Here is an 18,151-nt window from a genome sequence, read left to right as displayed (position 1 = left end):
TTAACAAGGAAAACCAACTTTTATGAGGAAACTAGGATAGCATATTTCGCTTTGCCATCTTTAAAATTCATCGCTGATTATTTCTCTCAAAATAGAGATCATAAACGGCTTTACAATGGTCACGATAAATTGATAACAACCTGTAAAACATAATTTTATATGTCAGGGATATGAGTTCCGTGGTAGAAGCGTTGATTGAATTTGAAATAAACATGGCAAGATAAGAAAGAAAAAAATGTACAAAATCCTAAGGAAGGAGTTTGACTCCAAAATATATGAATTATAAATTTCAAAGAAATAAATATTTTTTTATTTTCGTAATATTGCGTTGTGATTTGGCTTTCAAACGTATCTTATACGTATTTCATTTTATTATAATTTTATTTATATATATATATATATATATATGTATGTATATATATATATATATATATATATATATATATATATATATATATATATATATATATATATATATATATATTGATCAATTTACGTGATTTTTGGAATATGACATTTTCGTTCTGTGATGTGTGCGTTGTTTACCATAAAGATATTTTGTATTTTTTAAGTAGGTTGAATTCTGGACAAACACCAAGGACATTGCGTTGGATCACGTTGTTTCTTTATTATTTTATTCTATCTTTTGTATGCAACTTCCGGGTAATCGTATTTTATGCAAATTTAATAAATTAAAGATCACGTGATAAGTTACGAGTATAACATATCAGAGATCGATGTGTTCGACAAATCGTAATCGTGAGCGACTTGAAGGCTACTTTTTCATTGACTACTACACTAAGGCGTCACTCCTTTCCCCTGACTGCTCCACTTACTCTTGATATTCAGCTTATAATGCTAAGTGTTTAGCAAGGAGGTTTCATGTAACGTTCCTTGAGGCTTTCATATGACTCAACTAAGGATTGGACCCCGATCTCCTGGCCCATTAATTTAATGTATTATTGAGAAAATTACCATCTTTTATTACGTTTAAAACTGCTTTCTCGATAAGACGTTAATATAGTTTGCTTAAAGCATTGTTTAGTGTATATATAAATAAAATTTATGAGAGGCAATGCAATGTAGAGGTGTAACGGATAAACACAAACTGAAGCAAATTAATAACGGTGGAATAAACCATGCGGATTCACCTTTTATTAATACAGTAAATATGTATTTTTTCCTTATCTATATATCTATAAAAGTGAGAATGTGTGTGTGAGAGGACACTTCTCAACCTATATACTCAACGACTTTTATCTACAGACTTGAAATTTGGTATATAGGATTTTCAGACATGTGGAAAACTTTTATTCGGTTTTCATTTGAAAAAAAAAAGCGTTGCTAAGGGATCAAAATTGAAAAATTGGTACTTGAGGGTCATCAGATTTTTATCTGTTTGTCAACTGTTTCACAACTGCGCACACGCGATCGTGAAACATGACCGCTTCCTTATGTTAAGAATAAGTAGGTTACAAGAAACATTTTTAAAGACGTGGCAAGCTGGTCTAGTGGTTATCGTACTTGACTTACTTTTAGTTTCGATCTCAGCTTGAGTATTTTTTACTAATACAAAAAGTGAACTGTTTAGAAAAAAATAATATTCGCATGCACACGTCTCAGTTTCTTTCCGTTTTTTTTTTAAATTTTTTTATTTACAAGAAGTGAACTGTTTAGAAAAAACATAATACTTTTTTTTACTTTATTTTATTTTTTCAAGGAATTTAACGTTACATTTAATACCTACGGTATTTCTGTTCATAATACATAAGAAATCTGCATTTATTAAAATATAATGTTTATTAGTAATTTACGATCGGGCAACACCGGGCGCACTGCTAGTATTTTATACTTGCATTGTGTTTTTACTTGTGTCAACATGGTCAGATGGAATTTCCATGTATAATATTTCAGGAAAATTGCCCTCGTCAAGTACATGTCCGATTTTAGTTCAAACGTGCATACTGGTGCTACGTTTACTGCATAAAGTATTTGTACCCAGGGGATGCATACATTCGCTAGTATAAATATATCTATTATATTCAGTATTACCAAGCATATGCACAAATTCACAAAGTATATATGTTCGTATGCACAGTGCATGCGAACATGAGCGCGTGACACTTTTATTGCATAACTGAACACATCGTCTTAACTATACGTAGAGGAAAATATGGATAACGATTAAAGTGTGTGGACGATGATGATTCTGGAGGGGGGGGACAGAACACAATAGGGAAATAGAGAGAGGGGGGTAGGAATAAAGTATGAGAAGGAGAAGGAGAGGAATAGGAAACCCTTCAAGTCTCAATACCTTTCCACCATATACAAACCCGAATACAAAGATGACTAATTAAGCTGGTTTTCTCCTCTTGGCTGTTCGACAGCTGCGTTCAAATATCGATGCTCCACACACCCGAATGCCCCAACCTGATCGATAGGAGAACATTGTGCGTTGGATATTCCCGGGGTTGATTAAGTGAGGCTTCGTGGCCCATGGACAGACAATTGGAGCCGTTTTGGCATTGACCGAGTTTATAAGGTTCACTCAGCGTCTCTTCAAATTGCTCCAAATTTCAGAGTAAAGGAACACTTCAGAGCGACGGATTTCTTGGAGCCATTTTCTTTTTAAAGAATTTTCTGTACAAACCGTCAACGATAAAATATAAAAGAAACGCGAACAGGGTTTAAGTATGATTTTTACAGTCTTTTTTTGTTTTTTGTTTTCTGTTCCATCGGAAACACGCATACATATATCTATAAAGTTAGTCATATGTATATATTTATACCAGCAGGGAGACCCGACGTTGCTCGGGATTGAATAAGGATCAACGAATATTCCACACTTCCAATACTTTTATTGACATCGAAATCTGTGAAATCACCCATTTTTTAATCAAATCGATTGCTTGCTTTAGTCAGGAACCCATCGTGGTGCACTGGGAAGAAGTTTCACATGCCTCTCCGTGTTGACTTAGCCATTCATTGTACTACTGCTGCTGCTACTACTACTACTACTACTACTACTACTACTACTATTACTACTACTACTACTACTACTATTACTACAATAATAATAATAATAATAATGATGATAATAATGAAAACAGCTGAAATATTAAGGAAACTCTTGAATGTGGAGACTAACACACATGCGCAACAAGCGCGGGCCAGACAAACTGCTGCAAAGGCAAAACATGGACGCTACATGGAACCAAAAAACACTGAAGCGCATATCTATAAGTTCTATAACCCTACCCTATCCCCCTCCATTACTACATCACTGTCCCCCCCCTAAAAAGAGTGAGACCAAACAGCTAAGTAGAGTCAAGAACGAAGAAAAGAACGAGAAGAGAGCAATGACCAGACCTCTGCTGGAACAGTGCGAAGAGAACTGGGACTTTGGGGAGGCTTATTGCCACTCAAATTCCAGAACCAATAGCCGCTGCCAACGAGAAATCAATGGTAAGCAGCTGTTGCGAAAATGCAGATTTATTTGCAAATACTATCGAAAGAGGTGGAGAGTACTCGAAATCTAGGGAGATTTGTTGTCACTCAGCTTCCAGGGAACACCAAAGGCTGTTTTCACGGAGAGATCTGTGAAAGCTCCTTGTGAGCCAATAATAATAATAATAATAATAATAATATCAGTGAGTAATGTCGGATGATGATCTATGTGAGAACTCCTAGCAAGGAAGTGACAGTGGCTAAGTGGTTAACAACACGGAGTGACAACCTGGGTGTGCCAAGTTCGAATCCAGTTCGTTCCACAGAAACACTTTCACGCTGGCATCCTTCACGTGATCCATCTCGTAAGTACCCTGCGTCTTATATAACTAGAGAGATTTCGGGGAAACGAATGCCAACTATAATCATCGGAAATATCAAGTAAGCAATTCTTCCCTCTTAGTCAGAAATATCGCTCATGGAATGCGAGGTCTAAAGGACAAAATAAGGGAAGCAAGAGTTACGTGGCCGTCGGAAGTAAACAGACGATCCACTTTAGTTCGAAATGAATAATTGAATGATGTTCGATAACAACAACAACAACAACAACAACAACAGGATTACGATATCAACAACAACAATTACAACAGGATTACGATATCAACAACAACAACAACAACAGGATTACGATATCAACAACAACAACAACAACAGGATTACGATATCAACAACAACAATAACAGGATTACGATATCAACAACAACAACAACAACAACAACAACAGGATTACGATATCAACAACAACAACAACAGGATTACGATATCAGCAACAACATCAACGACAACAACAACAGAATTACAATATCAACAACAACAACAACAACAGAATTACGATATCAATAACAACAACAACAACAACAACAGGATTACGATATCAACAACAACAACAACAGGATTACGATATCAGCAACAACATCAACGACAACAACAACAGAATTACAATATCAACAACAACAACAACAACAGAATTACGATATCAATAACAACAACAACAACAACAGGATTACGATATCAACAACAACAACAACAACAACAGCAGGATTACGATATCAACAACAACAACAACAAGAATACGATATCCTAATAAGTGTGTCGGAAGTAAATACGTCATTGATATGTAAACTATCATCTAAATATAGAAAGGAGTGGTACAATTCAAATGTTAAGTAGTTTTAATTATACCATTTTAAAACATAACATTATATTTGTTTGTATTTTGAACGAGGTTAAATCAAAGAATGTTTTGCGTAAAAAAAAAAAGATAAATAAAAATAACATCCGGTTTGGTGGATTTTTATTTCATTATTTTATTTTTATAAATTTAAAAAAAAAAATTGGGGGGGGGGGGTCTCCTGACAAAAGTAGGGTGAACCTGTAAATTCATCCTTGTCAGTTCGTCTGTCCGCACTTTTCTCAATAACTACGCCTTGGAATTATTTGAAATTTTGCACAAACATTAAACATGATATGAGTTAAAAAAGTGACAACGGATTTTCCGGAAAAACTCCGGTTGCCCCCCCCCCCCAGGGGTGCCTTTCGGGTTAAAATGGCTAAAATTGACACTTTTGTGCTTATTAAAAAAAAAATGATGCTTTGGATTTTTATAAAACTTTCTGAAAAGTTTTAACTAACTGATTTCTATATAATTTTGTTTGTCTATACTTCACGATAACTCTTGGGTGTGCCCCAGGGGCTCTTTTAGGGCTAATAAAAACACTCCATTTTTAGGACTATTTTATCGTATTTGTCCAGAATTTTCTGTGTATGTCTATTTAGCCGTTTTGCATGGTGCTGAACTCAAATTTAAATAAGTTAAGGCCTTGGGGACTTTTGGGGTATAATGGGTGATAGTGAGAGGGGGGGGGGACAAATGTTGGACTCAGTCATTTCTTTTTTTGCATGGTGCAGAACTCAAATTTAATATGTTAAGGCCTAAAACTGCACTGTTTGTTCATTTTCACCAGGATTTGACGTCCCCTGGGGACTTTGGGGGCTAAAGGGGAGGGGGTAATACTGAACTTAGTCATTTTTTTATGCCTCGTTCACTGTGCACTTACGGGAGACCATGTATGCTTTACTTGTTTTTTTACATAGGAGTCACCACTTATCAAGGCCTGGAGGCCACTCATGGATAAAGGTTAATGAGTGTACAGTAGCCAATGGGGATAATATTGTAGTAATCGTTTGTAGTGGAAATTTCGGGTTTGTTTTACTATACACATTTGAAAAAGTTGCCAAATTTTTAAAACTTTTTTTCTAACCAATCATAAAACAAACTTTCATGAAAAACACTCGTCTAGCTGAAACCACTATCAATAATTTCCCCCACTCTTTATCTAGGCTTAAACCTAAACGTAGATTCCATGAACAAAGTTTCTTTCTTAGAACTACACACCTGTGGAACTCTCTTCCGTTTGTTTGCTTTCCAGCTAACTACAATTTAGTCGTCTTCAAGTCCAATTTAAACAAATCCTTGTTGAACCGCCCTCTTAAGTAATCCAATTTACTAAATTTCGTGTTTGTTTTACTATACACATTTGAAAAAGTCGCCAAAAAACAAATATATAACAAATAAATGTTATGAAAGGCAAGATAAGTTACTTTTCTACCTAACTGGATAAGTTTTTAGTGTTTTTATTAAATGTAAAATGTTTAATCAGTTCGAAAAACATGCGGTGTTTATCGATATATTTGAAAAAGACAAATGGCGGCAAGCTCGCTATAGGATACGTTAAGTTTGGGAAAATGCGTTCAAACTAAAAATCTATACAAAATACTGTTAGAAACTCACTCAATATATGTTACCGTAGCATAGACTGATTACGGTGGGTTTCTAACAGTATTTTGTATAATTGTTTTAGTTTGTACTCATTTTCTAAAACTTAATGTATTTAACAGCAAGTTTGGCACCATTTGTCTTTTTCAAATATATCAATAAACACTGCATGTTTTTCGAATCGATTAAACATATTTCATTAAATAAAAACAATAAAAATTTATCCAGTAAGGTAGAAAAGTAACTTATCATTTAGTTGTTATATATTTGTTTTTTAACAACTTTTTCAAATCTATGTGTATAGTAAAACAAATCCGAAATTTGGTAAATTGGATTACTTAAGAGGGCGGTTCAACAAGAATTTGTTTACATTGGACTTGAAGACGACTAAATTGTAGTTAGCTGGAAAGCAAACAAACGGAAGAGAGTTTCACAGGCGTGTAGTTATAAGAAAGAAACTTTGTTCATCGAATCTACGTTTAGGTTTAAGCCCAGATAAAGAGTGGGGGAAATTATTGATAGTGGTTTCAGCTAGACGAGTGTTTTTCATGAAAGTTTGTTTTATGATTGGTTAGAAAAAAGTTTTTAAAAATTTGGAGCACTTCTGTATTGCATGAACAGCGCCATTTTCTTGTGTGTTTCATTAAACTGACTCTATGTGGCGCTTCTTTCCATTCAAATTGTTTATTAATTTAAAAATTAAAACTATAATATATTGTACCCTTCATATATATATATATATATATATATATATATATATATATATATATAATGTGTGTGTGTGTGTGTGTGTGTGTGTGTGTGTGTGTGTGTGTGTGTGTACTCTTCAACAGGTGCCACAAAGTAATTAAAACTATATTTTCTTACAGTGACAATTTTAATTTAATTCAAAAACGTTTTGTGGGGGAAAAAAAACTGTGTTGCTTTGATTTGAAAAATTTTTCATTAATCAAATTTTCAGGGAAAAAAATCCAATGTTGGGTTAATTCAAAATTTTTTTATTAAAATTATATTTTCTTACACTAATTTTTCAAGAATTTTTTTTTATCAGATTGTCAAGAAAGTTTTTGCGGTTTTTAACTTTTAAATTCAGATTAATATATCTTGGCTCAAATAAGAATTTATTGATCGAAATAAGCACCATCAGCATCAACACGCTTTTGCCAATGCAAAACAAGTGTATTTTTGTCAGTAACATAAAATCTTGCGTTTTGGTGGCAATGAAGTCGATGAAGGAGCTTAGGTTTTTCAAGCATTTCTCATGCAGAAAGTTATTGAGATGCTTGAAAAAGTGGTAGTCAGTAGGTGAGAGGTCTAGCGAGTATAGCGAATGAGGCAGAATTTTGTTCAAAAAGCTGTAATGGATGAGACCGATCGCAGACCACCAAACAGTCAGTATGACCGTCTTTCGGTGCACCTCTTGTTACGGGAAGTGTCATGGAGCTTCATCGGCGTCTAACCACTGAGCTGAGCGTCGCCAGTCATCGTAATAAACCCACTTTTCATTGCAAGTCACAAGCCAATCAAGAAACGGATCGTTCTTGTTGCGTAAAAGGGAAGATTACACTTCATAATGGCCTTTTGGTTGTCGTGCACCCATTTATCAAGATTTTTTGTTTTTCCAATCTCTCTCAAGTATTTTTTTTATTGCATTTTGCCACTTTGATGTAGGAGGCTACTATTTGGAACATAATTGCAGAGATACTATGTAGGGAGTTGAGCAGCAAGATGTTTGTTTACATTACTTGAACTTTTGAATGTCAGCGTAGAAGGGAATTCCAAATTCTAGCAGTTCTACGGAAGAAACTATTAGAGTAGAAAGCTTTTTGGCATCTGGGGATCTCTACTGTGTAGGGGTAGGATTTTGCTGCTTGTCAGGTTTGTCTGGGATATTTATGTCGAGGGAGTACAAGGGATTGTAGTTCGTTGGAGCATTTACCATTTAAATACTTTTAAAACAAGCCGAGGGATGCATCATTTCATTGATGGGAGAGAGGCTGAAGCCTAGCTGACAATTCGGGACCTATTAGGTTGGCGACTCTCTTTTGAACCCTGTCCATGAGTGAGAGACTGGTAGCAGATGCACCAGCCCAAATCTGGCAACAATACTCCATACAAAGGTGAGTTATGACCTTGTAAAGGTACAGGATACTTTCAGGCGTAAGTAACTTTCTAGCACGGTAGAAAGAGCCTAACTTCCTTCAGCAGCCACAGCAATCCCCTCTATGTTTCTGTTCCAACTCATGTTCCCTGTGAACATTAAGCTGAGGAGTTTGAAAGAAGTACTTTCAGGTAATTTATCGTTAGCCATAGCTATTGGTGGTTTAGAAGGTTTCTTGTAATTATTGAAGGAAACAAGTTTAGTCTTGACAGCATTGAATGTGACCATCCATTTTTGTCCCCATTCCACTACAGATTGGAGATCATTCTCTAGAGTTTCTACAATTGCTCATTACTTTTCCCTACGTGCCTGTTATAGAGCATGGTGTCATCAGCAAATATACCCATCTCAGAAACAATTTTATCAGAAAGGTTGTTTATGAATATCAGAAATAAAGGTCAAATGATCGACCCTTGAAGTACGCTCACATTTATATCATACTAGACTACCTGTGACCCATTGGGTCAGTATGTTATATTAGCTATGGAATTCATGTATGAGTGTGACACTTGTGATGTAAAGAAAATAGGGGTTTTTTTTACATAACAGAAACATTTCTATGAAAGTATATTAAAATGAAAAATCATGGACGGATCACTCAAGCATGAGAAAAAAATCCTCCTTATTCGTGTAAAGTTACCTATTTTTCCGAATAATCGCTCAAAAATCGAAAATTAAACATGATTTTCCTACGAATTGAATGCAGACGAAAGTCATTTAGCAGCAAAAATGCACATGAACCTACCGATGAGAAATATAAGAATGAAAAACCCATATTGGAATCCTTCAACCAAGTTATAGGAACTTAAAATTTAAAAAAAAAATAATTAATAAAACCTGAAGCAAAAAAATAAAACCTAAATAAATAAAATGAAATAAAACTAATAATGAAACAGATTAGTAAATGTGTCAACAAATTCACCGTTCTCACACAACTATTTTGTATCTAGAAATGTAAACAAAAAATAAAAAAAGAAGGAAGGAAAAGGGACGGATGGAGAGTAGTAGTAGTAGTCTTGGCTTTACTACAATTGTTCTTAGGTTTGTCAACGGGTTAAAGTTGTTTAGTTGTAAGAAAATAGCGACAGTATAGTTGTAATAAAGAATAGTTGCAAAATACCCCCACTCTTCCCATGTTAAATAATAATTTCGGAATAATAACGTTAATATTTCAGTGCGCAGGTCAAAATCTGCAAAAGAAGTGATTTGTGTTTATTTGTTTATGTTGTTATGGGTTAATGTTTATGTGCGTATGTGCAACCGGATGTCTTAAACCGGAAAGTGGGTTACATCACTCATTACAAGGTCATTTGAGTTTTATAATTATATAGATTGTTGTGACGTATAACCATCGAGAACAACTTGGATTTTTCTCTTATTTAAGGAGGATTTAATTATGTTAAGTATTCATTCAGTAATACCATATAATCTTATTTTTCTGAGAAGACTATCGTACCAAACCCTGTGAAAAGCCTTAGATATATCCAGGGCTACTGCCCTACTTTCCCTTGCCTTATCCAGTGCATGGTGTATACGTTCAGAGATTACAGTTAAGATATCTGCAGTAGAACAGACTTGCCTAAATCCATATTGATGGTCGGACAGAAGTTTAGCAGCAGTAAGGTGGTGGACTAGAGCTTGATTAATTATGGACTCAAATATTTTGCTGAAGAGGAAGTTAATGAGGCGAAAATTTTATGGGTCAGTCCTTTCGCCAGAATTCTTGTAAACTGGTACTACAGGAGCAGTTTTCCAGCAGTCAGGAAAGCAAGATTCGTTAAGGCATTTATTGAAAAGTTTGGAGAGAACTGTAGCAACTTCAGGGGAGCATTTTTTTGATAGTACAGCTGGGATAATATTAGGTCCACATGTTTTTGAGGTGTCTAAGTTTTTTATGATATCATGTACTTGAGAAGGGGTGATTTCCAGATCATCTAGTGTGGTTTCTGTCCGCAAAAGAAAATCAGGGAGGGAGTAGTTTTCTGGGTCCAATGTAGAGTTTGAGGAAAACCGACCGGCAAGCATGTCAGCCTTCTCGGTTGCCATGCAAACAACCTCATGATTGTTAGTTAGTGGGGGAATTGTTGATTGCCCATTATTTACTACATTTTTTTTTCTGTATATTTGAATTTCTCGCCTGTTTGTTTATCACGAACCCCTGGCAGCATATCGAAAATAGACATCGATAAATATGTAACAGATATATACATGGTCGTTTTCAAGTCCAACGTAAACAAGTTTTTGATGAGCCGTCCCCTTAAGTAATCCAATTTACCAAATTTCCACTACTAACGATTACTACAACATTTTCTCATAGACTACTGTACACTCATTGACCCTTATCCTCGAGTGGGCTTTGGGTCTTGATAAGTGGTAACTACTTTGTAAAAAAAAATGATCTACTAAAAGTTTCAGTCACGAGTATCAAACAAATTCTGGTTTAATGGTAAGCTCCAACTTTGCACATCTACGGCGATCAATACTGAGTGTTACCTTGTGGTCGTTAAGAAGATTTGGGCAGCCTTAGACAGGCGAAGAGTTGTAAATTATAATCAACAATTTCAGATTTTCCAGAAATTACAAGGTTCTAATTTCTGTGCCTCAATGCGTTTTCTGGTGGTTTGGGTGTATTCTCTCTTAGCTGTTGCTATTTCTTTCTTTAGCTCCTATAAACTTTTTTCTGTTTGTACTAGACATATGTAAGATAAATCTGCAATAGGCATTGAGCAATGACAGCTGCACAAGTAAAAGAAGTAAATCATTGCTATTGAACTTCTGTGTGGGAACATGTGCTTTAATTGCTGCTTTGAACCATTCAGTGATCTCATTTGCATACTGTTCTGCAGGAAGAGTAAAGATATTTCCCCATAGGGCATCTCTAATGAGATCCTTGATGACTTCCCAATCAGCCTTCTTATAGTATCTTATTGTTTTGAGTAATGGCTTTTCAGCTTTGGGTCACCGGGAACTGTGTTCAGAAACAGATCTAGAAGTGAGGCTTGTTGACCTTGTCGCTCTGGGAAACGGGTCGGAAATATAACTTTTTTTTTTTTTACATAGGCATAACCACTTATCAAGGCCCAGAGACTACTCGAGGATAAGGGTTAAGAGTGTACAGTAGTCAGTTGGACAATAAAGTAATCGTTAGTAAAGGAAATTCGGTAAATTTGTTAACAAGTGGAATGGCTCATCAAGAACTTGTTTACGTTGGACTTGATGACAACCATATTGTAGTCAGCTGGAAAGCAGGAAAATGAAAGACAATTCCACAGGCGTGCAGTTCTAAGAAAGAAGCTTTGTTCATGGAATCTACGTTTAGGTTTAGGCACAGATAAAGAGTGGGGGGAATTATTGATAGTGTTTTCAGCTAGACAAGTGTTTCTTGTAAAAGTTTGGTGAGGGGGGAACCATAGATTGAAGCTCAGTCGAACACTTTCCATGAAAATAACGATAAAGTAGAGACAAACTCGCAGCATCTCTTCTGTGAGATAAAGGTTGCAGGGAAGAGAAAAGGACATCTCCTATGAGGCTACGAAGTCTATTTTGAACTCTATCAAGGCAGGACAAGTCCTTTCTAGCAGCTCCTGCCCAGAGGTGGCAACAGTATTCCATCCTTGGACGTACCTGGCTCTTATATAGATAGAGAATTGCAACAGGAGTGAGATATCTACTGGATCGATAGAAGGATCCGACCATTTTTCCAGCGGCCTTAGCAACAGACTTGATGTACGTGTTCCATTTAAGATCAGGAGTAAAGGTCAAGCCTAGAAGCTTGTCAAAACTTGAGGCCTCCCCAAAACGAGAACCATTCATTTTAATTGATGCCAGATGAGGATCAGAACGTTGATGATGTAAAAATAGAAGCTTGGTTTTAGATGCATTAAAAGTAACCAGCCACTCCTTTCCCCATTGTACAACATGATCAAGATCAGAGGAGAGAGAATCGGAGAACTTGGTCATTTACTATCTTAGATGCGCTACCATAGATGGTGGTGTCATCAGCAAAAATGTCTACGAATGTCTGTGATAGGGAATGAGATATAGAGAAGCTATGTGCTGTGCTGCCAGCTGCGTCTGTGTAAGTAGAGAAACCAAGTCAATTACTGTGGTGAACATTAAAGTCACCAAATACATGTACTTACGCACTAGTATCAACGAGGACTATTGTATTTATGCCGTCAGAGACTTTGTTGATTAGGGCACAGTCCTGAGTCGAGGGAGACCTGTAAAGAAAATATAAGTAGCTAACGTTATGTTGCAAGTTAAGTCTCAAGCACATGAAGGCCTGGTCGTCTGATTCTAGTTTTGATTCTCTAGTCAAGGGGAGGGTGTTTGGAATATAGACTCCGTGTCCATGCATATGACTGAGTGGAAGATATTGGAAATCTTTATATACGTTACATCTAATTCAAAAGTAAGTTCTTGAACATTTGTGTGTGCATTGGCTTCGACTAAGGCTCTTAATTAAAAGGGTAAGATGAAAAATGTTCAAAATAAAAAGTGATTTTGAGATTATATTGTCTTTTAAGAAAACATATTTTTAAGTGATGAATGAAAAAAAAAAAACTTACGAAGCCTCCAGAGCACTACTGCAAGCACTAATTAAAGTTAAGGAGGCCCAACTAAAAGCACTACTAAAACCAAGTTTCTACCTCACCTTTCCTTGAAGAGAAAATATTTTTTAAGGCGTGAAAAAAATAAATCGTCAGAATCCGCAGGAACGCTTCTAAAAGCAGTAAATATGGTTATAAATATGATCATAGTTATAAATTGTATATTTATATTTAAATTTTTCTTTTTTAACTTAACAGGGTTAAATTACATTTATTTCTAAAGGAAACACGTTAAAATAAGTTAAAACAAAAAATATTGTTGACCTCGTGTATGCTTTGAATAGCAGCTGTGGCTTTTAATATCAGACTTAAGGCCATGAAATAGGTAAACAGACGAATTTTTTGAAACCGAAAGTCTCAAACCGGATCGACGGTTTAAACTCTCAAGCAAGCAAGCTGATCTGAGTTTTATAATTATATAGGTATATGTGTGTGTGTGTGTGTGTGTGTGTGTGTGTGTGTGTCGCCCACTCTCTTTCTCTCAAAGGTGCTAAACCAAAACCAAAACCAAACTCCTATCCTTACATCATCAACGCTCTGATCCCCAGCTGGCATCAATTGTGATGGATGGCTCTCGTCTGGGTGAGGCCCCGTGTTTTGACAAGCTTCTGGGTTTGACCTTTACTCCTGATCTGAAATGGAACACGTACATCAAGTCTGTGGCCAAGGTCGCAGGAAAGATGGTGGGATCCTTCTACCGCTCCAGAAGATATCTCACTACTGATGCAATTCTCTATCTATATAAAAGCCAAGTACGGCCAAGGATGGAATACTGTTGCCATATCTGGGCAGGAGCTGCCAAAAACAGCCTATCATGCCTTGACAGAGTACAAAATAGACTTTGTGGTTTAGTGGGGGATGCCCTTTTCTCTACTCTGCAACCCCTCTCCCACAGAAGAGACGTTGCGAGCCTGTCCTTGTTTTATCGTTATTTTCATGGCAGGTGCTCGTCTGAACTCCAATCCCTGGTCCCCCCTCGCCAATCTTTCACGAAAAACACCCGTCTAGCTGAATCCACTGTGAAAAATTTCCCCCACTCTATATCTGTGCCTAAATCAAAACGCGGATTTCATGAGCAAAGCTTCTTTCTTTCTTAGAACTGCACACCTGTGGAACTCTGTTCCCTCTGCCTGCTTCACTCCGGACTACAACTTGGATGTCTTCAAGTCTAATGTTAACAAATTCCTAATGAACCGCCCCCCTAATTAAACACTTCATAAAATCTCCTCACTAACGTGATGTACTTACAATAACCCTTATCCCTGAGTGGCTTCCGGGCCTTGATAAGTGGTGATCACTGTGTAAAAAAAAAAAAAAAAAAAAAAAACCTTTTTTTTTTTTCAAGGAAACGAACATTCACTAAAATTGTTTTGCCAATTAATTTTCTATCCATTAATGCCTTTACTCTTTATTTTATTTTTCTATGGAAATCGCTCCAGACAAGGCATGCAGTCACTTGTTGTAAAAAACTAAAAAAAATATCACTTCAAAGTCAAAAACTTGCCAACAATAGGTGCTAGATGGAATAGATTCTGACCCTTTCTCAGAAACATCGCTCCTAGAATGTAAGGACAAAATAAGAGAAGTGATCCACCAAAAGTAAACCCAAGATCTCTTTATTTTTTGTTTCTTGTTTATTGTTCCAGTGATGAAGCAGAAGCATTGGCGCAAAAGTTGCAGCTTCGATTCTACAGGATGTCAGTGAAAGACAACTTAAATGTTTCTGAAGGTAACCTCCCTCCTCCCACATCAATGTTACTCAAACGACACTTGTACATAATCAACCTTGTGTCTTGCTTTTAATTCCTCGTATCTTTTTTTTTTTTTTTTTTTTTTTTTTTTTTTTACTACAGTTCTCTGTTACTTACGTTTCTTTTTTATAAAAATATTCTAGCAGTAAAAAATTAAAATGTGTTTGCATCATCTACAGGGTGGAACGATAAAAGTGTCGCCCTAAAGAAAACAACATTACAACTTTATTTTTAAAACATTTTATTGAAAAAATCGATTCAGGTAACTTGATCATGTAGTAGAGCTCACATCTATTCAATCACCGTCTTGAAGCATGCCTTTTCCACAAAGGCCGGCAGAGGCTCGGTGGAAGCTCGGCAGATGGCGGTGATCAGGCTGGCTTTAGTGTTGTAGGAGGTTATGTTGGTGATGTTCTCAGCATATGACCAAACGAAGTAGTCCAGTGGGTTCAGATTGGGGGAGGAGGGGCCAGTGAAAGAAAGGTACAAAATCGTAGCACTCCTTCTGAAGCCAAGCCTGGGTCTCTTTGGACTTGTAGATCAGCATTGAGTCCTGCTGCCACACCCAGCGTTTGCCAGCGGCCACCTGATTGCACCAGGGGATTACCATATTTTTCAGCACATCCAGGTACACTTTGGTGTTGACTTACAAGCCGACTTCGAAGATGTGAGGAGGGCATGATGTAAAACCCAGACCAAAAACCATAACCATGGCAGAAAACTGTTTTCATCACCCTGGACACATCCCTGTTATTCATCGCAATCCAGAAATACATTTTGAGGGCACTGGCAATGGTCCTGTTGTCATAACTTGTATCAGTAGAGAGCATAAGTTGTACAGTGGTGCATCTTAGATCCCTCTCGTTGAACACTGTGTCGCTTTCAGACATGTTAGAAGGCTCTTATCACTCTTGGGATTTGTAAACAACTGGCCAACTAGTAGATGCTCTGCAATAAAAAAAGAAAATCGGTTTTCATCGAATGGAAATGGAATCATATCATCTTTTCTAGGGCAACAATTTTTTCGTTCCGCCTTATAGTTTTTACCCACTTTTTAAGAAGTGTTTATACACTAAAATTGGTATATCAATTTTTATCTTTTGCCACTTGACAGCTAGCATGGAGAAAAATATTTTTAATGAAAATTAAAAATATACCACTTAATATTTGCATTAGAGAGCAATTAAGCACATTGTATGTACATAATGTTTTTATTGGCAAAAAGCATTAGAAATTATTTATCTAAATAATTCACTTGGAACTAAGATCAGATCCTCTTTATTTCTATTTTTTTTTTTTTGCAGATTATCAAAAAAAATTGAAATATTTAATTTAATATTTATTTCTACGTTTTTCTGTTATATTTATTTTTCTTTAAATTTATAAAACACGTATCCAGTTTTGAAAAAAATCCTTTAAACTTACATGAGATTCGAATTTGAGTATTAATATCGCTAAAAACTATTAATATCGTTAAAAACTATTAAAATCGTTAAAAACTACTTAGTGTCATTTTCACAACGGATGTAACCTCTTAACTTCTTTAGGTGTAACTTATTAAACTCGAGAATCAAGGTCTCGTGGTGCAGTAGCAAGAGTACTTGAAAAATCAATTGTAAAAGTCATATTCTGCTGAAGGTTGAAAGTTCAATTCTCAGTGTGGGCAACCGAAAAAATACAGTTGCGAATTACTTAGGACCTCTATCCAGTCACGGCTGATGGAACAAGAGCATGCTACCCCCGTGAAATAAATATAGGGTTCTGTTCAAAACTTTGTTCAAACTTCAGAGTTCGACAGAAGCGTTCCTGAGTTCGAAAGATACACCTAAATGAGGTTAGAAAGCAAATAATGGACAATCAACAATTCACCCACTATCCAAAATCATGAGGTTGTTTGCATGGAAACCCAAAAGGCTAACATACTTGCCAGTTGGTTTGCCTCAAACTCCACATTGGACCCAACACCACTCTCTCCCTGACTTTACTTTGTGGACAGATGCCACACTAGATAATCTGAAAATCACCCCTTCTCTAGCGCATGATATCATAAAAAACCTACATCTCAAAAACATGTGGACTCGATCTCATCCCAGCTGGTTGCTCCAGTCCTCTCCAAACTATACAAATGCCTTGACGAATCCTGCTTTCCTGACTGTAGGAAAACTGCTTCTGTGGTACCAGTTTACAAGAATTCTGACGAAAGAACTGACCCATTAAATTATCGCCCAATTAGCCTCCTCCCACTTTTCACCAAAATATTTGAGTCCATAATAAACCAAGCTCTAGTTCATCATCTTACAGCTGCTAAAATTCCGACTGACCAACAATATGAATTTAGACTAGGCTGTTCTACAGCAGATATCCTAACTGTAATCTCTGAACATATATACCATAAACTGGACAAAGCAGGTGAGGGTAGAGTGGTAGCCCTAGATATATCTAAGGTTTTTGACAGGGTTTGGTATGATGATCTTCTCAGGAAAATAAGATCTTATGGTATCACTGGACAGATATAACAATTATCTTTCTTAAATAAAAGAAGAATCCAGGTTATCCTCGATGGACGTACATCTAAATAATATCATATAAATGCAGGTGTACCTTAGGGGTCTATCCTTGGACCTTTATTATTCCTAATATTCATAAACGATCTTTCTGATAAAATTGTTTCTGAGATGGGTATATTTGCTGATGACACCACGGTCTATAACAGGCACGTGGGGAAAATGAATGAACACATATGTAAGGAAACGGTAGAAACCTTAGAGGAAGACCTCCAGTCAGTAGTTGAATGGGGGCAAAAATGGATGGTCTCATTCAATGCTGCCAAGACTAAACTTGTTTCCTTCAATAATTACAAGAAACCTTCTCAACCATCAATAGCTATGGCTAAAGATACATTACCTGAAAGTACTTCTTTCAAACTCCTTGGCCTAATGTTCACAGGAAACATGAGTTGAAACAGATACATTGAGAACATTGCCAAGGCTGCTGCAAAGAAGGTACTTACGCCTGAAAGTGTCCTGTACCTCTATAAGACCACTATTCGTCCATGTATGGAGTATTGTTGTCACATTTGGGCTGGTGCGTCTACTACTAGTCTCTCACTCCGGATTCAGAACCCTATTCACGCTGTTTCTCGAATAAAGAGTTTGATGTATTACTACAGCTTTCTTTGCAGTTGTACAGATAGTATGTTGCAGTTTTTTTTTCCGTCTGAGCAGTGCCCATACTAGGTGATTTTCCTGACCATTGTACGCAGAGATATCTTCTGTCCAGCACAACGAAATACGAAACCTTAAACAGAATTATTTCGGTTTGCTTCCGTATTACATCAGTCACG

The 18,151-nt window shown here is 36.4% G+C and overlaps 1 protein-coding gene across 3 annotated transcripts in view; it reads left to right on the top strand.

Annotated features, from left to right (window-relative positions):
- Positions 1-18,151, top strand: part of LOC145280117 (ras-related protein Rab-23-like) — a 296,207-nt gene that overhangs the window by 271,765 nt on the left and 6,291 nt on the right. For all 3 annotated transcript variants that reach the window (XM_080131872.1, XM_080131870.1, XM_080131869.1), the window contains one exon: positions 14,704-14,786. In XM_080131872.1, the coding sequence (XP_079987998.1) occupies positions 14,704-14,786 (83 nt within the window). The remainder of the gene's footprint in view (positions 1-14,703; positions 14,787-18,151) is intronic.

The sequence above is a fragment of the Euprymna scolopes genome, chromosome 7, assembly GCF_053919585.1.
Source record: "Euprymna scolopes isolate OS-2025 chromosome 7, ASM5391958v1, whole genome shotgun sequence".
Lineage (NCBI taxonomy): Eukaryota > Metazoa > Mollusca > Cephalopoda > Sepiida > Sepiolidae > Euprymna > Euprymna scolopes.
This window is presented reverse-complemented; position numbering and strand designations above follow the sequence as displayed.